The sequence below is a fragment of the Alosa alosa genome, chromosome 15, assembly GCF_017589495.1.
Source record: "Alosa alosa isolate M-15738 ecotype Scorff River chromosome 15, AALO_Geno_1.1, whole genome shotgun sequence".
Taxonomy (NCBI): Eukaryota; Metazoa; Chordata; class Actinopteri; order Clupeiformes; family Clupeidae; genus Alosa; species Alosa alosa.
Genome location: NC_063203.1, coordinates 26,507,808 through 26,531,862, shown reverse-complemented (window position 1 = coordinate 26,531,862; position 24,055 = coordinate 26,507,808). Strand labels below are relative to the sequence as shown.

Below are 24,055 nucleotides of genomic sequence, written 5' to 3'. Positions count from 1 at the left end.
CTGCGCACTTGGCACTGACGTCTTCCTCTCCCCAGACACGCTCAGGCCATCCTCGTCGGTGCTTCCGTTGTAATTTGAAATCTGAATTGAAAAGCGTCTGAGTGTAGAATGGAACTGAGCCACGGTATCCCCTCCCTCATTCATTACAATCCTGCCTAGTTAACACATTTTCTTTTCTCAAGCCAAGCAAATGAGAGTGCATATGCAGCTATCTGGGTGAACTCTTCAACCCTGGGCATCGCGCTGACTTTCTATTAAGACTGAAATTTTAAGACTTTGCCAAAAATGAAGGTCTGAATCGATTTGGTTTTAAATTGGGTCACTGATATTTTGCTTTCACTGGAGCCCTGATTGCTGTGGTGTTAATGCAGTCTACTGACAGAGCTATGACCGCATGGTCTTACTCAAGTTCCTAAAATTTCTACTCCTGTCCATCTCCCTGTCTCAAACTCTCTCTCTTTCTCTCTCTCCATTTCTCCTTCAATCTCTCTTCATCCTCTCTTCTCTCCCCCCTTTATGCCACCTTTCTGTCCTCTCCTCGTCATCTCACTGTTTTTGTGTTTTCTTTTTTCTTGTCTGTCGTCTTGTTTGTGTCCTTTCGCTAATGTTTTGTTCTCCGCTGTCCTTCTTCCCCCCCTCCTCTCTTCTCCATCTCCCCTGTATCCCCCTCTTTCTCCTCTCTTCTCCATCTCCCCTGTATCCCCCTCTTTCTCCTGGTTCTCCTCCTCCCCTGTCCCCCCATCTTTTCTCTCTTTACACACTTCCTTCTGAAATGATCTTTTCCTGTTTTGCATGTCTCCCTCCTCCTCCTCCTTTTGTCCATGTGCCTCTCATCTCTTTATTTTCACCTCATTTGATCCTTCTCTCCACCCCTCCACCTCTTTCTCTCTCTTTCTCTCTCTCTCCATCCCTCTACCTTCTCTGTCTTCACTCTTCCTCTCTCTGTCCATACCTCCATCTCTCTCTCTCTTTCTATGTCTCTCTCTCTGTGTCCATCCATCTTCTCTTTCCATCTCTCCACTCTCTTTCTCTCTCTCTTTCTGTCTCTCTCTCCATCCCTCCACTCTCTCTCTCTGTCTCTCTCTGTCTCTTTCTCTGTCTCTCTCTCTATCTCTCTCTCTCTCTATCCCTCCAGACCCCACTGCCCGCCGCACAGCCAAAGCCGGCCCTGCCACCCGCAGCCGCTACGCCAGCCAGTGGACGCTGAACCGCCCGCACCCGCCCATCTCCTCGCACACGCTCACCACCGACTGGAGGCTACCCACGCCGCGAGCCACTGGCTCCGTAGACAAGGAGAGCGACAGCTACAGCGTCAGCCCCTCACAGGACACAGGTCAGTCAGGCAGGCAGGCAGGCCGGCAGGCAGGCCAGGACTCATAATCACCACGGGTGGGCGGGGAGGGTCACCACAAAGCAACAGTCATGTTTTAGCCTAGTAATGGGGCCTGACAATATGTGTTATTTGTGTTAATAGGTGTGTGTTGTTATTTGTGTTAATATGTGTGTTGTTCTTTGTGGTTACATGTGTATGTTGTTATTTATGTTAATATGTGTGTGTGTGTGTGTGTGTGTGTGTGTGTTATTTGTGTTAATAGGTGTGTGTTGTTATTTGTGTTAATAGGTGTGTGTTGTTATTTGTGTTAACATGTGTGTGTTGTTATTTGTGTTCTCACCTCGGCCTGCTCCACACAACAGACCGAGCCCGGAGCAGCATGGTGTCGACAGAGAGCGCCTCGTCCACCTACGAGGAGCTGGCGCGGGCCTACGAGCACGCCAAGATGGAGGAGCAGCTCCGCCACGCCAAGTTCACCATCACCGAGTGCTTCATCTCAGACACGTCGTCCGAGCAGATGACGGCCGGCACCAACGACTACACGGACAGCCTCACGTCCAGCACGCCCTCCGAGTCGGGCATCTGTCGCTTCACCGCCTCGCCGCCCAAGCCTCAGGATGCCAGCCGCGTCATGAACATGGCCGTGCCCAAAGCCCACAGACCTGGTGAGACGCACCGACGACGCACGCACGCATGGGCTGGTACGGGTCACGGGAACATGCTTTCCTTCTCATCTTCATTCCTGTGCGCTTTTGCTTTAGATGTTGCATTTATTATGGCTTAAACTTATATGTTTTTATATGTGAAGTAAAAGCTAAAATATATAAATGTTTACTTTATATATTTTATATATAAATGTATACATGTATACATATACACATATTGTATACATATTATGTATAGATATATACTTATATATACATATTAATTAATACAGATTTTGCAATTTTGTTTTGTTTTTTAAATAGTTTTAATGGAGAAAATGGGAATGTATTATTCTCTGAAAAGTTATTTTCTGAAAAGTGGTAAATCGTTTTATTTCCAATTGATTTCCCATTTTCCTTATTAGGTGTATCCCATTATTATTTTTTCCAGTTCCTGACTAAATGTGTGACCTATTGTGTGTGAGCGTGTGAGTGTGTGACGTGGGGGGCGTAATAGTGGGTTTGGCAGCTAAGGATTGGATCCAATCAAATCACTCTCTGGGCCAGATTCCATTAGGATGCCCTGACGCTTTACAGGGAAGCAGCTATGCTTTATTGGATTGGATCATGGGTAACTAGACAAAAAGCATATTCAGCAATATTTGGAATTTTTTGTTATGCATTTCTTTTATGCATTTCTGCATGTATTTGTGTGATAGAGAGAGGGAGAGGAAGGAGAGATACAGTATAGTGCGTGTGTGTGTGTGTGTGTGTGTGTGTGTGTGTGTGTACGTGTGTGTTCCATCACCTCGGCTGACCTCGTCTCTCCCCACACTCTCCCAGTGGGCGTATGTTACCCTATTTGCCCCACATCAGAAGACCACAACACACACACACACACACACACACACACACACACACACACACACACACACACACACACACACACAATAAAACCAAATGCCTCTTTTGCATGCCTGTGTGCTTGTCTGTCTCGTCCTGTGGGACTGCAGGACACACACACACACACACACACACACACACACACACACACTGTCCTGCTTGTCTGTCTGGGCCCTGTGTGAGAGCAGAGGGAAGTTCTGGTCTAACCCCAGACAGGCCTCATGTTTCAGCCCAGGGTTCACGTTTCGCTGCTCATGGTGAATTGATGTGCTGTTGTTTGGACGCAACCACACACACACACACACACAGTGGCCGTGGAGAGTCGATCTCGCCCCCTCGACGCACGAGGGCAAACTTAGGCTACCTGCCGTCTCTCGTTCCAGAGGGTATTGTCTGTCGAAAACAAAACGGCACTTTGGATGCGGACAATGAAGCAGCCGGCAGGGAGAGGGAGTCCTTTTCTCTCTCCTGTCTTCGACGTCTGTCCCGAGGCCGCTAACGCAGTGTGGCTCTCTCTGAATGGCCCCTCCAAACAATGAGAAGGAAACCGGGCCGCATTCACTGAGGCTGCCGGTCGGGGTGACCATGATGCCATCCATCGATCTTACCACTCTTAAAAGGCTCACCGTGATACCCGACACAGTCTGAAGTTTGAGTCCTCAGTGCTCATCCACAGACAAGTGAAGGGGGTACACCAAAGTCAACCCAAGGAGGCAGACAACTTTTTTCAGACTGAGCCATTGTTGTTGTCATCATTATACACAGAAAGAGAGGAATTGATTGGTCAGTCTTTTGTCACCCAGTTGCAGCCTAATCAATCAACAGTTATTTCTTGTTTGATGTCCAACTGATTAAACCACTGAGGCGCATACAAAAGCAGTATTTGGCTAAAGGTAGGAACCTCCAGTAGCTTACAGTTGGTCTGAACTACAGTATAACGGCAAACAGCATACATTTTATCTGCAGATTTTGTCCACGCCATTGTTGATGATAACAAGCACCTTCTCAGGTGAAATAGCCTGGATATATAAACTCACCCCCGAAAACATACTCAGTATGCGCACCTCTCCTGAGCTGCCACAGACACTTTTGGTTTTCATAAGTCGTATCCTCCGTGCTGTCTATTTCCACTTCAGAGGCAGTCATGTTCACTCCTCTGCAAGTGAAGTACAGCTGTCTGCCTACTTATCACTTCAAAAGGAACTCTGCATATAGCAGTCCTCTGTGGCACCATTCGCATGATGCTAGTCGAAATGCCATCCGCTGCCAAATAATCTCATCAAACAGAACAAGTCAGTCAGACACTCTTCTGCTTTTACGTAATTGTATTTGAGTGTAAGTGAAAAAGAGCTCCAGTTTTGTTGAGGGGAAGCTGAGGAGTCGTAGCAAGGCTTGTCAGGCCCTTAAGACCATAAAGCAGCTCACGTACCGAGTCTCTTTATGGCTGATCTTAGCTCAGTCTTGCTGCCAGTTTAAAGAGCACCGCCTTGCTAAGTTTCTTACACGTAACCATTTACGACCGCTATGCTACTGATTGCGTGTCAAGACACGGACAGAAAACTAGGGCAACATGATGCCTCTTCAAGAGCTCCAACTTTCTGTCTGTTCAGCATCAACGTCAAACCTCAGATAACAATTTGCTAGTAATTGTCAGATACCACAAAAAAATAAAATAAAACAAAAATCCTGAAACCACTTTATAACCTTCACACTGTATCAGATTGAGATTGGGCCAAATCTAGGCCAGTTCCCAGCCAGATGCAGACCAGACCTGGGCCAGGTGTGTGTGGGATCTGGGCCAGATCTTCTGTCTACTGTCTTCAGGCTAATGTCGGGACCTGTAGCATAGCCAAGGCCGCGGCCAGCTCTGCGATGATGGATTTTTCTCTGTGCAATAAATTCATAACGAGCTCCAGCAGAAAAGCTTAAATCTATATTTAATTCAATTAAAGCCACTGGCAATTCATCATATTTACAGGCCTTAATAAAGCCAATTAGACATACAGTGAATTATTAACGCTGTGCCCGCCGAGCTCTCTAACTCCCATTGAGCTATACTCTCCAAGGTCGACCGTAGGATGAGGAGATGAGGATAAAGCGTCTGACATGAAGGCGCGTATGGTTTTTATTTTGTGTTGTGGGTAAAGAGTGACCAATTACAAGCTGGTTGTTTTCTGGCCGCGTTGCAGATTAATTAAAAAAGAATAGAACAGAAATTAAACCACACCAGTAGCTCTGTGCAAAGCAAGGAAAAAATCAAATTAAAAAAAATCTTGGAGGGGGAGCAGAGATGAGATATGCTGAGCAAGTCCTTTGAGACAAGATGAATTTACGGCAGAAGTTGGTGATTGGATGTCTGGGCAGAGGCCCAGTGCTGATTTTAAGACTAATTCTCACTTGTGTTCAGCTTTAGATACCAACGATGTCAAAGTTAGTTGCTGCTCCTGTTTTAATGCCTTTCAATACAAAGGTAGGCTGTCTATGGAGTCTGCGTAAATGGGAGCCGATGTTGCCCGTGCCTACCTCTGAAGTTTGATCCAGATAGGAGTTCATTGTTCATTGTCCCCTCTGCGGATGAATAGGTTCAAACTGAATTGGGGGGGGGGGGGGGTGTTGGTCCAGTCCAGTCTAGTTCTTATAGCCTTGTTCGGAGTCTTGTTAGCATTGTTGACAAGTGTTTCCCTAACTACTAGAATAGATGGCAGATCCGACTCCAGTCCAAAGGCCAGGCGATTGATTTTAACCCTTCACTCTTTCCTTGTGTTCTCTTCTGTTCCTCCCTCTCTCTTTTTTTCCTCTCTCTTCTGTATCCTTGTATCTTTATCTCTTCCTCTATCTTCCTCTACTCTTCCTCCTTCTCTCTGTTCTTCTCTCTTCATCTCTTTTTCTCTCTCCTCTGTCCCAGGTGGTGAGCTGGTGCACCTGCCCCCGTACCTGCGCATGGACTTCCTGCTGAACCGCGGCGTGGCAGCGGCGGCGGCGGCGTCCTCGTCCTCCTCGTCGTCGGGCCGCGAGGCCACTGGCCAGACCTGCCTGGAGCCGCAGAAGAGCCGCACGCTGAAGCGGCCGGCCCTCACGGTGGCGCCCACCCCGAGCGACTCCACGCCCGTGTCCTCCTCGGGGCCGCCCAGCCGAGAGGTGCAGCAGTGGCAGCCTGGGACAGCCTCCACGCTGCCGCAGCGGGAGCCGGGGGACCTTGCCCAGGCTCAGGCCGCCAAACTCAGCAGCTCCCAGGAGTCCCTGCTGGACTCCAGAGGGCACCTCAAACAGAGCAACAACCCTTACGCAAAGTCCTACACCCTGGTATAACACAGGGGGCACCCCGGGTGGACAGGCACCTGTCCACCCCACCCTCCCCAAGCCCCCACCACTACCCTCAAGGACAACCCTCCCCACCCCCGTCCAAAAACCCTCAGCCCAAAACCCCCCCACCCTACCCCGCCCCAGGCCCCCCTAATGCCCCGCGATTCCTCCACTCTTTCCATGGGACTGCACTTAAAACTGGACAGCAAAAAGAGCTCTATTGCTAAGAGGAACACTTTTCAAAAACACAGGAAATGAGTTGTACATACATGTTTCTGAAGTCCGAAAAAATGGATGGTTTGCTTTGGATTCTGTCTCTTTCTGTCTCTTTGATTTCTTTCTCTCTCTTCCCTTCTTTCCTCTCTCTCTCTCTTTCTCTTTCTATCCCTTTCTATACATATTTCTTTCATACTGTTCTGCTTATTTTCATCACATTTTTTCTCCCTTTTCTTTCTCAGTTTGATTTTCTACTCAATTAATCATTTATTTTAACTAACACCATTATGAAGATTGCCAAAATTATTTATTTAAATTGACAGAGAAAATACTTTTGAATTTATATCAAGGATAATTCTATAGTCATTATTATTATTATATAAAATAGAAAAAAAATATCTAAAAACAGAAAAAAAAAGAATTGGAATCGAGTCTTCTCTGTGGGACAACATTCCATTCTTTACTCATTACTTTTTTATGTCGGAGTGTGATTAATGATTGACTTGCTGTTTTCTATGGCAACGTCCAATGAGATCGGAGGACAAGAAGAGTAATAGAGAGGCTCACGCCCAACTTGTCCAGTCCGCTCAGATTGTTATGTTTTTACATTTCCACGGACTGCATGGAGGACTGAGAAAAAAAAAAAATATGACAACTATAGTTACGGCTGGAGACCTAAAAAGAGCGTTTTTGTCACACTAGGGGATTATTATAATGTTAATAATATATAAATATATCTATATATATAAAGAGAGATCATTTTTATTTGTGGATAATACAGGGAGAAATGATTTGGTAAAAATAAAGTCCTTAGTCATGTTTGCAATCATCTTGTTTTGATTAGGAAGACACTGGGTACTCGCTTCCTCATGTTTCCATCCTCTCACTGCTCCACAGAGAACACAAGTTGGGTCACTCCAAAGGACACTTATCTAGAATGTTCTTGACCAACACAGGTTGGTTCACTCCAAAGGACACTTATCTAGAATGTTCTTGACCAACACTGGGCAGACAAGAGGAGGAAATCAGAGTAAGTTGTGTGATACATACTGTGAAAAGAGGTGATTTGGACGACTGTGACCGCAAGTGGAAATTGATGATTTATGATGACCAAAATTAACAAGCCAGCACGTACAACCCAATTAGTTAAAACCACTGACAGATACAACCGAATTAATTAAGCAATAACAATGAAATATGCTCATTAACAATTTAATGATCAGTGCAAATCCTGAATTACTAACAATTATGAATGTATTGAACAATGGATAATGGGAAAATGACAAGGAATTGATGACTAATTTTGAAGAAACTAATAACTAATAATGATGAATAATTACAAATAAAGAATCACGCTTATGACATGAAAAGTGGGTGAAGTAGCCTAATATCATTCACCATTGTGTATGGAGGAAGAGAAACTACCATGAGTAGACTATGGGTTAGTGCACTTTATGAGTCTCTTATACGAGTGTCATGATGCTACTGAAGATGGGTGTACATTTTGCCTTCTTGAGGAAATTTGTCAGCCTGAAGTTAACAAAGAGTATCACCCGGGTAGAGGAAGTGTGAGATCTCCATGTTGTTTTGAGTTATTAAGTATACTTGTATCTGTGTTTGACAATTAGCACAATCTGTAAAGCTGGAGGTGCAGCCAGGGAGGTGTCCAAAGGGCCAGTGCACAGTTCTGTGCATGGATAAACTCAAAACATTGTAAAATGTTTGCTCTCTGAACTTGAACAACCATACTATATATTTTGCACACATGCACACGCACACACACACATACACACACACACACTTGCACTTGCTTTTTCGGTCTCTCTATCTCCCTCTCACTCTGACATACACAAACACACACACACACACACACACACACACACACACACACACACACACACACACAGTACAATGACGAGAAAGCCTGTGAAGCAGCCATCATGTTGTCTCGGGGAGGCAGGCATGCGGTGTGCAGTGGGTGAGCTGGAGATAAGAGTCGCGCGTGGAGAAGCAGCCCCTGGCATCGCGAGGTGACTTGGTGGACCAGGGATTTCTTGGAGCTCACTGGAAGGTTTTTTTTTGTTGTTGTTGTTGTTGTTGTTGGCGTAGTCGGCAGGATACCGTCCTGTGCCGTGTGTCACTCCACGCCACTGCGGCAAGGCAGTGAGCTCGTGCATGTGCACAAGTGAGGAAACCTTTTCCTGTCAGCAGAACCCTCGGAGGGAGAAACGTTACTTTGGCCGCAAATAAGATGTGTCATTCATTTCATACGCTGAAACTTTGCAGGTGTGGCCCGGAAAAAAAAAAAAAAAGTTCTAGGTTTTATTCCCCAGTGTACAAAGACTCCCAATGGGCAGGAATTGAAACAGCACATACTGAACACCACATACCCCTTTTCATACTGATTGTTGTTCCTTTCCATGTTTTTATAGACTTTGCACCAGTGCAGGTTCTTACTTAATACTGATATAAGACATGGGCGATGCAATTTTGTCAAGGATTACTTGCAAACAACGGCTTTGCCATACTCCAAAAAAAAAAACAAAAAAAAAACCATCATTTGCTGAATTAATATTCTTTTTTCCATTTCTTTCTTTCACGTTTGGGTAAAATAACATTCACTGCCAACAGATGGTGCTGTGTAGTCTTTGAAATAAAAAAAAATAAAATTATATAAAAAAAAACACTTGTGATACAAATGTCGGTTTAAATACAGTACTGTTCCAGTGGACCTCTGCAGAGTAATAGAACGAATGGATGGATGGTGATGGTCTTAGAGGATACGTCAAGGGTGTGAGCAGCGTGTGTGTGTGTGTGACCGGGAGACCAGTGGACCGGTGTGGAGTGGCGCTTTCAGAGTGCTGTGAATTATTCACACGGCAGCTCCTGTCATGTCTTCAGCATCGCAGTCTAAAATGGTTTCATCTGTGGGTCCAACACAAGAGAACTGACAGGAGGAAAGACTTCACAAAAAAATGGAAAACCATTACCTCTCCCTTTCCTCAACATACACACACACACACACACACACACACACACACACACACACACACACACACACACATTGAGGACCAACCTGTGAATGTGACTGCCTGTGTGGGATGGTGTGAGATTGGATTGGTGTCAAGTATGAAGATGCTGGAAGACACCTTGAGGCAGTCTACTGGTTGCATCCTGGGATTTTACTTAGAAGGACACGGATTTTGACTACCTCACACAACCCAGTTTTTTTTCTTTTGCAAAACATTTTCCTTAATATACTAATATTATATCAACTATAAATATTGTTTTCTTCACACTGCCATGATAATCTGCTTGAATTGTCAGACAAGAGAAATATGACATGTGCAGAGATTTGAAAAACATCTTTGTAGAGTTATGAAATTCAATAGGTCTGAGTGACATGCTATGACACAGACAACCACAAACCACAGACAGCATTCCTATGGTTTGTTTAGCTCATCGCCTCTTCTTCACCCATGACTTACACCAGTGATGACCCCCTCCCCCCCACACTGCAAAAAACTGCTTATCTAATAACATCTAACCAAGATTATTAGTCTTATATCAAGATAAAAATAACTAGTTTGTTTTGTTTTCAGTATAAAGAGACTTACCTTATCATATGACTTAATTTAAGAAAAGTTTGACTTATATTAAGACATCTCACCCTGAAAACAAGCACATTTTTCTGCCAGTGCGTTAAGCAAATTTGTCCTAAAAACAAGCAAATTTGTCTGCCAGTGCGTTAAGTAAATTTGTCTTGATAAGACTCCTTAAAATAAGTCTTCTTAAATTAGGTCAATATGATCTTTCGAGAGAGCACTAGGTAAGTTTTTTCATACTAAAAACAATACCAAATAGATTTTTTGATCTTATTATAAGATTAATAACACTTGGTTAGATTTCATTTTTTGCAGTGCACACACACACACACACACACACATCACCCCTCTGTTCTGCATGTCTGCCTCGTGCCCTCCTGCTTGGCACACATGACTGATCCCATCAGTGACATTCTTCGCTGAGCTCAGCCGAGTGTGTGGAGCACAGCTACTGTAGAAGTGGAATTGTTTTTGTAAGTCGATTTTGACAATAGTATGTGCTGAACATTTAAACCATAACGTATAAGCTACAGAAGTATACAAATATGCATGTCAGCAATGATTCAAAAGCAGACTAACTGCTAACTAACACAAGGAATGTTTACAGCGATGATCATGTATACTTTGCCAAACTACCTTCATGTCATTTTACACAGACACTTTCATCAATGTCTTGTCAAGTGTGAGTTTATAATATCAGAATGTTTTAGCGAGTTCCTTTCTCCCAAGAGGAGATATAGAACAGGCAATATGCACACGGTGAGTCTTAGACCTCCCCTCGCCCATCCTACAGAGAGAAATACCCCAGATAACCAAGTGTAATATTTCCAGCTCTGCGCCTGGCAGAGAAACTGTAATCCCTCGGTGTAAAGGTCATGGTGGGTATTGTTTCGGGCCAAGCCTCTCTCCTCATTAACAGAAATGAAGATAAGCACTCCCCTCCCCTCCCTTTCCTGCAGAGGACTTCTCTCTCTCTCTCTTTCTCTCTCTCTCTCTCTCTCTCTGTCATTACACCGCTAGCCTTGGGAGAACCAATGTTGTACTACTGAGAGGGATGGGGAGTGATAAAAAAGAGAGATGGAAATAAGCCACCTTATAACATCACGGCTCATAGCGGATTGAAGGTCCATTTCTAATTAGATTGTAGCTTCAGCGCAGCGACCTTGCCACTGGAAGAAAGGCTTATTCTGCTCTGCATTTGCACCAGGGGTGCGTTCAAGTTCCCAAACATAGGCGATCGCTTGTAAACGTTTGCAAACACTTTTTTGTTTGTCTTGAGTTCTCTGCAAACGTTTGCAAATACAAACAGTTGAAGGAGGTAGTTCTCCGCAAACATACAATGGAGCTGGCCAAATGGTTACCATTAAACTTGAATGTTTACACCAAATCTTTGAAATTTAACTTTGCCATGTTTCTTAAATTGCAACACTCCTCAGAACCAGGACAAACCTGGAGCAGATCTGTCCAAACAACAACAGCCTTCTTCACACTGAGGTCTTGCGTCTGGATGTGATTTCTTATACAATGTCTCTACTTAGCAGATGTCACCATTCACTGGGTGGAGAGAGAGAGGTTTAGCATTAATGTCTGTACAACACACAAATATGTCAGCTCAACCTATTTCATGATAACAGAATACAGAAAATGGGGAAAGATGGATGGAGACACACTGTTACAATTGCCTTGATTGGAAAACACCTGTGTGACAGAAAGAAAGGGTTTTCAGAAGTGGACGTCACGTGGGAGAAGCGTGGGGTTCACTACAGTAACTAGGTTGGCTCTGTTTACTGAAACAGAAACAGAAAAAAACATCTAAAAATCCATAATGAAATAGCCTCCATTCGATGAAATGTATGTTCATATTTTATTTTGCATTTTTGGAATCCCTCTGTGTGTGTATGTGTGTGTGTGTGTGTGGGACCCATCTTTGAGTGAAGATGTGTGAATTTGCACTTTCTTTGCACTCTCTCCACCTTGCCTCAACAGAAGTCGGTCCTCTGGACCTCCGCATTAATTAGCACCCGAGCATGAAAGCTCTGGAAGAAGCCTGGCTGTTTGCGGGGGTGTGCAAGTTCAATCAGTCTTATAATTGAATTTAATGACATCTGAATGGTGCCTCCCTGCAACGCACACACACACACAAACACATGCGTGTGCGCGCACACACACACACACACACACACACACACACACACACACACACACACACTCACACAAAACAGATTAAGCAGATTAACCCTCATAACTGACTCAGTGAGCTGAGAAAAAGCGAGAGGGCTTTTCACAAAATTGACAAGAACAGAAAAACAGTCCCTCAGCAGCACCAAGGCAGCTTTTATTTAAGGGAGTGTGGGATCCACTGACCAGCACAGGTCAGGCCACTGACCATACACGGCAGAAGTGTGGAGGCAGATGGATGAAAGTCAATTGAGCTACAGGCTTTGAATGAGCAGGGGGGGCTGGTCCAGTCCCTTCAGCAGACTGGAGAATTCATTTGCTTTAATGAGAGATGACGAAGAGGGCCGATTAGTCATCCCAACTGAGGAGATTCATCACGATTCATCACTCTGCACCAATTCTGTCACATCTGCCCCGTATGCACCACTCATGCCTGCTCACATGTGATGTTCAGTCAGTTTTGGGAGGAAGGACCCAAAACACACACACACACATAAACATAAACACACACACACACACACACACAGACACCGCCCAGATCTCACTCACTCACCTGGTCTCACTCGAGTTCTTGCAGTCTCTTTGCAGCCTTCCAGGTAAGAGCAGAGGAATCACACTCACCAACATCATACAACAATCAGTTCAACCATCACCAGCATCACACAACAAGCAGTTCAATCATCACACTCACCAGCATCACACAACAACCAGATCAGCCATCACACAACAATCAGATCAGCCATCACACTCACCAGCATCACACAACGATCAGATCAGCCATCCCACTCACCAGCATCACACAACAACCAGATCAGCCATCACCAGCATCACACAACAATCAGATCAGCCATTACCAGCATCACACAACAATCAGATCAGCCATCACCAGCATCACACAACAATCAGATCAGCCATCACACTCACCAGCAGCATCACACAACAATCAGATCAGCCATCACCAGCATCACACCACCATCACCAGCATCACACAACCATCACCAGCATCACACAACAATCAGATCAGCCATAACCAGCATCACACAACAGTCAGATCAGCCATCACACTCACCAGCAGCATCACACAACAATCAGATCAGCCATCACACTCACCAGCATCACACAACAATCAGATCAGCCATCCCACTCACCAGCAGCATCACACAACAATCAGATCAGCCTTTACCAGCATCACACAACAATCAGATCAGCCATCACCAGCATCACACAACAATCAGATCGGCCATCACACTCTGCCACAGGCCGTGTTCATTGTGCGATTCCAGGCATGTAACCGGGTTATGGGATCATTGTTGGTTATTTTCATAATTAAAATGTTAAATGTTTCGTAATTTGATGTTATCATATTTTTTAATGTTTCAAATTATTTTGTTTGCAATTTTTAAAGCAATTACTAAAGCCTATTTTTGGATTCAAAATTCAGAGCTGTCAAGACTCAATGCTGCCAAGTCAGTGACTAGTATAATTCATTTGACTGTCTAGACTGTACATACCAACAGGGAAGGCCATCTTCTAATCTATGACAAGCTCATGTCGGGCTTGTGAAACAGATTGCGAGTAGTGTTACTGCACGATACAGTTGCACCACATACTTCAGAGCCTTGGAGATGGATCCCAAATCAAAGAAGCAGCCTCAGATTTATCACTGACCGGCGACGAACCGCTGTCATCGCCACTGCCTTCACTTAAGCCCGTGGTCCCCGAAGTGCACACCAAATTAAGCCCTCACGCCGCCAGATTTACACACAGATTTTCGCTCTGCGGTTTTTAACTGCCCTCATAAATAAAGCACTTCGAGAGAGCAAGAGAGAAAGAAGACAGCGTGAAAGGGGTTGGTGTGGGAGAGAAAGAGAGAGAGAGAGAGAGAAAGAGATAGAAATAGAGAGAGAAGGAGAGCGAGAGAGAGAAAAAAAAGAGTCCTTCCCAATGACCAGACTGTCACAAGAGTTATAGTGGCTGCCCATTGCGTCGCAGAGGTATTGAGCTTGGGATGGGATTTGCTAGCCCCTGATTGGACCTGCGTGGCCACCCTGCATCGCTCTTCATTAGGCCCTTTTAATTGTTATTGCTACAGCTCTGCTGGGAGTACTGTGCACTGTGCACGCTCCTGAAGCCAGAAGTCAAATATGCAGCACCAAGGCATATTACCCAGCGCACACCACCCCCACGCCCCCTGGTGAAGAGCCGCATTAATCTCGCTTTAAAACGTTCTATGAGTAGGTTTGAGCGTTTGATAGCGTAGTCATAAAGCGCCTTTGCGGACCATAGTTCTGTCTTGGGCAGTCCTGTTACCGTTTTGTTTTAATCTGCCTCTGCATTGCTAGCTGATCTTGGACTGGATAAGCGCTAAAGGTGTTTCTGTGTCACCACTGGGAAACCTTCAGGATTCTCATTGAGCCCAGTCTGGGAAATGTCTTTTGTGACTTTGGGTTTTAGTTAAAGTCCTGCACAGGGGCACTTAAAGAGGATTTTTAATCTCTCCCTCAGGGTACAATGCGTAGCCACTTAGCCATATTGGATGTGCATCTAACAGGTAGGCTGCACCAGGCGCGTAACTGGAGCATTGCGTTTTCGGAGCGTCTACTGCAACAATTAGCTTCCACTATAATCAATGGACCTGGCTACATTAGATCTGATAGCAGCGTATACATTTGGAAAAAATAGACTAGTCCTCTAAAGCTATTTTTAGGGACTATTCAAACGCAGCGGTCCAATTGCGGATCCGGGGTAGTCCTAGCCTAAGAGACGTTATTCGGACGGGGCCAAACGTCTGCCCTCTACTTCCCCTCCCGTTTAACAACTTCCGTTTGCCTGCAGAGATTGATACTGGGAGATTTTTAGGACCCCTGTGTGTTATTCGTCACGAATGGAGAAAGCTTGACCTTGAAGGCTTGGCCAGTTCGGCCAGAGGATTTATTCTGCCGTGTCAGAGAACTTTGGGAATCGCTGTCGTAAATTGCCTTGTGCTGGGGATTTTATTTTTTGTTTGTCTTTAATAGAGGTTTCTTCTGGTGTTGACAAAATAGTCTTCAAACAAAGCACTGATTCAAACCTCCCCTACACATACACATGCATACACACATACAGAGTGAAAGAGAGTGAAAAAAGGAACACACACACACACACACACACACACACAATGTTTTGGGGAAAACTAGAACACCTTCTCCAGCAAAGCCTTCCTCAGAATCTGTTTTACTCTGTAGTTTTTTAAATTAGCTAATTCTCCAATAATATCCCCCTGTGAAATGGACTGCTGTGTGTGTGTGTGTGTGTGTGTGTGTGTGTGTGTGTGTGTGTCCTCAAAGTGCCCATGTAAGGGCTGCCCATACCTGAGGGGGACTCTGTAAATGCTGTGCTGGGGTTTGGAGAGAATTAAATGGACTTTCAAATTATAGATTTTTTTTCTCCCAGTCTATATCTCCCCTTCCTGTGCTCAGTCACCTGAAAAGCCCCATTCCATGGGCTCCCTGCACTGGTCAGATGTGGGCTGTCCAACCTGCAGTCGATGCTGTGGTAGCAGTTGTCCCAGTTTGGTACTACAGTGCGGAGGCAGATGAAGGAACTCTTTCAAAGCAGTTACAGTAATCTGCTCTGAATGGTAAAGTTCAAATGTTTATGTTTGTTTATGTTTATGCTTATGTTTATGATATTTATCCAATGATTTTGTTCAAAGTAACATAGAATAACATCAATAAACAACAAATAATAGTAGTAAAATCGAATAGCCTTAAACAAAGACCAATATTATTAACAGACTAAATAGAACTGAATTATAACAATAATTGTACACCATAAACAGCCTCTGTCTGTTTCTGTTTATGTGTTTGTGTTTATGTGTGTGTAGACAATGTAGTACATTTCTTTGTATACTGTACTGGTGCAATATCCAAAAACGTCCTTTGGGTCCCTTCTGAAGCTGATCATGTAAGTGGTAAAGCAATTTCATTTGGATTGTTTGAAAGTTGAATTGACAGCTCATTGGTGTTTTCAGGTGAGTCCAGATCTCCATGTGCCCTGCTGTAGTGACTGTGCTGAAGTACCTGCTTTGTGCCCCAGGGCTGAACAGCCCATACACTCCTAAGAGTCTGGTGGAGAGCTGTCATGGGGAAAGTACAACGTGTTCCAATTCCAGCACACAAGTCGCCCTAAACAAAGCATTTTATTTGCCCACTGAAGCCTGGTAATTCTTTTGCAGGAGGAACACTCCCTTGTTCAATGCTCATTTTGATTGCAGACCAAGGCCTTTTAAAATGGGACAAATTGTTCCTGAATGCTGAGCGCTATCAAACCCAGCAGCAGTCTGCTGGTGGTGGTAGAGCTCCTACCAAACAGTTTCTTATCAACATATTGCCATTTCCGAGTCCGGGGAACGGGATATTTGTGTGTCAGGTCTTGTGTTTCCCTGTGTGATGTACTGTATGTTTGGCAGTCTGTCTGTCCGTTCTTCACTGGTTCAGAAGAACGTTCTGAATATCTACATGTCAGCATCTGTTGTGCTATGCACCACGGGGAGAGCATGTTTCATTTCGGAGATCTCATTAATACCTCATTACTCTTCACTCCTGCAGAAGAGCCCCCTGCCATGGCAGCTATGGAGGCGTCAAGTGGAACTTGAATAACTGTACCATAGTTGTATGCTGCTATCCCATGGGGACAATTATGAACTCAGTGTCTGAAGTGTATGAGTAATCGGGTTAGTTCAGTCTATTTTATGTACTTAATGAACTTTGTGTCAAGTGTCGCCTCATAAAATGTATGAGAAATGAGTTACTAATTTAGATTTCTTTTACAACGTCTCTCTTGGCTTCAGTCCTCATTTGTGTGTATCTTTGAGGCTGCACACCTTGAGAGATCTCTGAATGTTTGACCCAAATATAACAAGGGCTTAGACCCATGCTTCAGGCCAACTTGGACGACTTTGGGAAAAGCCTCAGAATTTATTTTTTGGATTTAACGGATTAAGTTTCTAACCTCTTTTTCTTCCCCCCTCTCTCTCTCTCTCTCTCTCTCTTTCCATCTCTCCTTCTGCAGCATCCAGCCCATCAGCTCAGTTGAGGTCCCAGAGGTGGTTGCTAGGCTACTTCTGCAACTTTGTTGCTGACTTAGTTGCCAGTAGGAATGACAAGGCTTCCCACAGACCATCTGCCATCTGTCATCACTGTCAATCACAGATTCACATCTCCGGTCTGCTTTGAGCCCAGACCTTGTCGTCGAGAGAGCCCTGATGGATATGTACGTAGGGGAGGCTGACAGAGCACTAACCCTGATTGACCACGGGCGAGACATCCACAGAAAGATTAACCCTCTCGGTGTTGCCTGAGGCTGGCGGTTTAATTGGTTAGCCCGAGCAGCAGTGGCGGTGGTTGCTACCGCGGTTACGGCGGGGTCAGGTAGTTAAATACTTTTATGGTTGAATAAACCTGTCAGTGCAGGACATTGGTGGCGAGCGCAGTAACTCTACCCGCTCCATGTGATCAGGTTCCGTCTGGCTGAGCCTGTGAAGCCATTACAGCAGAAGCTTCTAGAAGACTTCTCCATCTGAGGCGTATGCTGAACCGCAACCACCCAGGGAGACAACTGATTAAAGCTGGACCAGGCCCATATAAGGTGCCGAATCCACCCCAGCAGCAGCTATGATTGGGGTGTGTATAGGATGATGATAATGGAGAGAGGCACAGTGTGACGGTGTGGTGATGATGCTGATGCTGAGATTTCAGTCATGGGATTTTAATTGCACTAGAATTAAATTTGTATGTGCCTGTCAGGGGAAAAATAGGTTGAATAAAAGAACAGGAAAAGGGACGAGGTAAAAGGGGGAGATATGAAAGCAGTGCCTTCCTGGTAAGTTTTTCAGAAAGGGTTTGGTAGCACACCGACTCCTGTAGTCTCCTAGGATTTTCCATGTAAGGGGATTTGCAGGCAGGAGGAAAACACTCACAGCAAACGCACCCAGCTCAAAGCCCGGCCCTGCGGCTCACAGTCACAGACAAGCAGAGGATGCTGTTGGGCTCTCTGGAGAAGCGTGCGTCTGTAGCAGAGCTAGCCGTGCTACAAGCTCTACCGCCACTGCGGCTCAAAACAAGACCAGCACGCGAAGGGAAGGCACTGTACTGTACCTGCACAAAGCAATTTAAGTGCTCTTGCATACTATTACAAGCTAAGTCAACTCAGGTAGTAGTATCATTTAAGCAAACAGTAGGTACAATAAGGTTAATTTTAAATCACATTACATGGAATAATTATTTTGCAAACGTTGTAGTATGACATTGCATTAATGGTGCTGAGTGAATTCTGAAGCTTTTTAATGTGATGAATCATGAATGGTTGTAGCAATTCCCATTTGCTGATAGGCGTATCATGATTCATGTTGAGCACCACGATGATGGAGTTTTCATTGTGAGCTAATCTATTTGCTGAATTAGCAGTTGATATGTGGAGAGGCTAAACGACGCTGCAGTTCACTGGATAAGCAACTGAAATAAATACTCTGTCTTTGTCTTTTTCTTTCTATCTCTTTTGTCTTTTTATCTAACTCTTTTTCTTTCTCTCATTCACCCTCTCCTACTGTGTCTTTTCTTTCTATCTATCTGTTTTTCTTTCTGCCTTTTTCCCCCTCTTTCTCCATTGATTTGTCTCTCCCTTTTTGCCTCTGTCACCTCTTTCTCTCTTTCTCCCTCCTTTTCTCTCCATCCCTCCCTCCCACAAATGTGGCCACGGCGTTAAGCGCTGGAGCCGGTTGGGTCTGTGTCGGCTCCAGAGTGCCGATTTGTCAAGTGCCTAAAATGCTGAGCAGTTTCGGCATTAGCGAAAGTTCTCCCTCCTTTCCCTCTGACAGGGCGGCTTTCTCAAGGAAGAAAGATTTAGCTACACCCCAGTACTGAACACCATTTAGAATTAAACATTTTCTATTGAGAGTGGAATTCAGTTTGAGGACGGAGCTTAATCTCTGCCCTCGAGAGAAGCCTGCACAGCTCTTTTATGCAGGAGCTGAGTGGTAATTGATTAGGGTGTAAGTTCGCTTCATCAGGTTATCAGATATTGGCACAGCTGAAAGAAGGGGACCCTATTCAGTGGCAAGGACTGAATAACTGTTAGGCCATTCATTATGTGTGGATGGGCAAGATGCAGTAAATTAACATAAATTGTACCTATCCTAAAGAAAAAACAATACTGCAAAAGGTGCCACGAGGCCTACTAGGTTCGTAATAATAATGACAATGATAATTATAATAACAATAATAATAATCATCATATTTTTCAGCGGCAGCCTCGCCATCACCATCATCATCATCACCATGATCCTCATCATCATCAACATCATCATCATCATCAACAACATCATCATCAACAACATCATCATCACCATCATCATCATTGCTAATTCTGTGCATTTGTGCAGCTAATATAACCAGAGTCAGGGTGGGGATCTTTTGGAGATTTGACCTTTTGGAGATTTGACAGTGGATTAAGCACAATGTAACCAGATCATTTTGGATAAGAATGCAATGTCATGTGTCTAATACTGGATTGACTGGACAGCCACAAAAAGACCACAGCTGGGAATGAACAATAGCCTACATAATCACCCTATTCAACCCTATGTGCGTGTGTGTGTGTGTGTGTGTGTGTGTGTGTGTGTGCGTGTGTGTGTGTGTGTGTGTTGAGTGTCTTACGGTCATGTCTCTGATGTGTGTGTGTGTGTGTGTATCAGCATTTGATAAACCATAACCATAATGTATCCCCTCCAGAACATTGTGCGTTCTGGACAAAATCAGTGTTAGTTCCCTACCAAAGTCTACAGCCACCTACATGTTTCCTGTTCCAGTGTTCCAGTCTACAGCCACCTAAGTGTTTCCTGTTCCATTCTACAGCCACCTAAGTGTTTCCTGTTCCAGTCTACAGCCACCTAAGTGTTTCCTGTTTGTGATTGACCATCTTTAGTGTTTCCTGTTTGTGATTGGCCATCTTTCCCCATGGTTCTCCCTGAACAGGTGTTGCAATTATTTGTTTATTTATTTGATTTTTAAACGAATTACCAGTGCAGTAGTGCAAGGAAATATCCCTGAACAAATCGGGCTACAGGGTAATGTTTATTACACAGCCTTATTTTTCTGTTAGCCTTGCAATCTTTTGTTTTTCAAAGCCGAAGGTATTGTGTATGAATAAGGTCCTTCGATGCGGATGGCAGTGTTTGGTGTTTTTATGTCACCTGGAGAAATATAGAGCCTCTTAAAACCTCATGTATAAGCTGATATTAGGTGTGTGAGGGTAGCATTGCATGGTATGGCTAGCACTTCTACACACACACACACACACACACACACACACACACACACACACACACACACACACACACACATTTAATACATACTCAGACACTCAAAAACACCCACAGGCTCTCTCTCTTATTCACACACATGCACTCACACACAGTCAATAGATTTAGCAGCAGTGTGCAGTGCTCTCCGTGAATGTGTGCAAGGGTTGCACACAGGGCTGAGGGGTTGAGATGTGAGTTGAGGGTGTGCTCAGGCCCCTGTTGATATGCAGGACATTACCACTTTACCTGCTCCTAATGACTGGGCTTGAAATAGAATGACCTGCTCTTCCTACAATCTAGGTAACTGGGCAATGCTGTGGTGTGTGTGTGTGTGTGTGTGTGTCTAATGTGTGTGGCCCCTCTTGAGATAAAAAGCTGGTTTGACAGTGCTCTCTCTCTCTCTCTCTCTCTCTCTCTCTCTCTCTTACACACACACACACACACACACACACATACACACACACACACACACACACACACACACAGGTCTCCTGGTAGTCATGACACAGTTACCGGCTGGCCATGCTGCCAAGGCCCTGAGGGGGTCTGAGCCTTGCTCTCGTCTCTTCTCCTTTCCTCTCTTCTCTACACTTCTCTCTCCTCATCTCTTCCTCTCTCCCCTCCTCTCCTCTCTTCTCTATACTCCTTTATTTTCCAGTCCTCTCCTCTCAGCTATCATCTCATCTTTCCTTCCCTTCCCTCTCCTATCCTCTCCTCTCTTCTTTTCTACTTTCATCTACACTCCTCTCTCCTATCCTCTACTCCTCTCTGCCTATCTCCTCTTCTCTACTCCTCTTTTCCTCTTTCCCCTCCTCTCCTCTCTTCTCTTTTATCCTCTCCTCTTACCCCCCTCTCCTGTCCTCTACACACCTTTTCCCTGCTCTCCTCTTCTCTTCTCATCTATGTTTTTCACAGTCCAGGCTGCTGCTGTTTGGGAGGTCTGCCTGGTCTCTGTGGGGATACTGTGCCTGTCAAAAGCAGAGCTGGGAGGGAATGACCCTCTCTACTACGTACTTTAACTATAACTACTATTATTCTACTACTACTGCTACTACTACCACTACTACTACTACTACTACTACCACTACTACTACTACTACTACTGCTACTACTGCTATCACTACTGCTACTACAACTACTAATACCCTAATACAGCTGCTATTACTCTTTGACTGCTATTTAGTCTCCCGGTCCCTATACTAACAGTCTCTCTCTTTCCCTTTTCCCTCCCTCTCTCTCTCTCTCTCTCTCTCTCTCTCTCTCTCTCTCTCTTCCATCATTCTGGATATACATGTTTACTGTGTTCTCTCACCATCCCCCCTCTCCTGTTTACATTGTAAATTATTACATTCTCTTTCTCCATTTTAGCCTGTCATTCTATCTCCCCACCTCTCTCTCTCTCTCTCTCTCTCTATGACATATGGTCATATATGGCCTATCTCTCTCTGACTTGTCCATCTCTGACCTCAGTTCATGTTTTCTCTCCCTCTCTCTGTCTCTTTCCCCCTCTCAGCCAGTCATTCACCCGCACCCTTTCTTTCTCCCTCTCTCTTGACCATATTTGACATCTCATTTCACTTACCCCATCCCCCTCTCTCTCTGACTATTCAGAGGTTCTCTCTCTCATTCTTCCAGTTAAATTCAATTCAACTCAAATAGGCTTTACTGATGCTTCGAATACAGACTCATTTCTATTGGCGAGACACACCTGACACAACAAAAACAATACTGAACATCATTCCCCCTGCTCCCTCACCTTTTCCTTCATCGATCTATCTTCGCCACTCTTTCTTTCTCTCAATTCAATTCAATTCATTGGGCTTTATTGGCATGACTGTTCAAGTTACAATATTGCCAAAGCATTAAGAACAAAAACAAAACAAAAAAACATGGAATAATCAAAATAGGAGACATTAATAATAATTATACTAATAAAAAACAATGATAAGATGACAATGATAAGATGATAAATCTCTCTCTCTCTCTCTCTCTATCTCAATCTGTGTCAGTCTCTCTTGCCTCCTCTCTACTCCTCCTTCCATGTGGTCTCGGTGGTGAGTGGAGCTGCTCCTCCTTATCAGCTGTGTGCTAGTCTCCCGTCTCCTAACATCCTGTCTCTCTCTCTCTAAACACAAATTACATTTATTCTCTCTTCCTGTCTCACTCCCACTCCCCCCTGTTCTCTCTGCTCAAAGGGCTGCTGTATTAGCATGACTGTATATGACTGGATATAGGGCTCTATTATAGTGATCAGAACACATGGTCAGAGCTGTAAACTTTAAGGGTGTTTAAAGGTGTGATTTGGTGATCAGAGACCGGGCGCATTGTCCAAAAGGGTTGTTCTACTGTTTCTTAATCAGTCATCATGGGTGTGTTTTGGGTGTGACATCCTTTAAACCAATAAGAGTGACATCTGCCATTCCCTTTAACAGCAAGCAGCGCAACTTCAAACAGCGCATTGGTACTTAGACACTCAGCGGCACATTTGAAGGAATCTGTTTGCATGGGAGATGTTCATATATAAAACAGAGGGATTCTGCTAAATCTTGCTTTACTAAAACCTGTTTGTCACTAGCAGAGTATAGCCTACATGCATCTGCACTCACCTATTATTTGAACTTATAGGCATAATGAAACTAACTTCACCGTGCTCTCATAGGCAACGACAAACCAGTTCTACATTGTTATTTACTTTCATTATTGACTGATAAGAGGTTACCATCTAAAACATAGCCTGCTAAGGGCTGCCTACATCTTGTGACATTGCCTTCAGCTGTACTTTATATGTGCCTTTCGCTATACATAGACCAGGTTGTTCTTGGTCAGTGGCGTAATGATCATTAGAGGGTGTAAGATAGCAATTTTTGGATCATGAGCCAGACCACTCATTATGTCGTTAATAGCCACTGGGCACAAGGTTTAATGCGTATTGTGTGGAGTGCATGCCAAAAATGCATCACTTTATTGGGTGTAAGATAAGAATAAGCCTTGCGTCGCGCTTAACGTACACACGTTAAGAATAGCAGAGCTATATGATCACCCCATAGGTATAGACATTAGGATAAAACACATTTTTTCTCTGTAATTCCATCTCTGTCTTGTTCTCTTCCTCTGACCACTCTTTATCATTCTAGCTCTCTCTCTCTCCCTCCATCTCCCCTTCTGGCATTCTCTCTCTCTCTCTGTCTCCATCTCACTGTTTAATCATTCTACAAGTATCTCTCTCTTTCCTCCACCCCCCCTCTCGCTCCCTCTCCCTCCTCCCATTAGCCCAGGCGGACGTAGCTCTCTAGCAGCCCCCGCGGTGGTCGGCCTCCCTCCCTCCCGTCTCCTGTGGTGGTCTAGTGGGAAGCCTGCCGCTGCTGCTGCGTGGGAGGGAGACTGTCTGTAAATAATACATGTCTGCATGGGGAGAGATGACCTTCAGGAGCTCCGTACTCAGAGCAGCACCTCTCCACCTTCTCTCTCTCTCTCTCTCTCTGTATCGTCCAGTGAGTGTGTGTGGACGCGTGAGTGTAAAAGCTCTGTACTG

At 44.6% G+C, this 24,055-nt stretch overlaps 1 protein-coding gene across 1 annotated transcript in view; it reads left to right on the top strand.

The window, feature by feature from the left end:
- The window catches only part of dscamb (Down syndrome cell adhesion molecule b), a 164,304-nt gene extending 156,535 nt beyond the window's left edge, over positions 1 to 7,769 (top strand). Inside the window, 3 exon segments of the mRNA XM_048264534.1 lie at positions 1,136 to 1,333; positions 1,696 to 1,998; positions 5,786 to 7,769. Coding sequence (XP_048120491.1) covers positions 1,136 to 1,333; positions 1,696 to 1,998; positions 5,786 to 6,189 — 905 coding nt within the window. The 3' untranslated portion in view covers positions 6,190 to 7,769.
- The last annotated feature ends 16,286 nt before the right edge of the window (positions 7,770 to 24,055 follow it).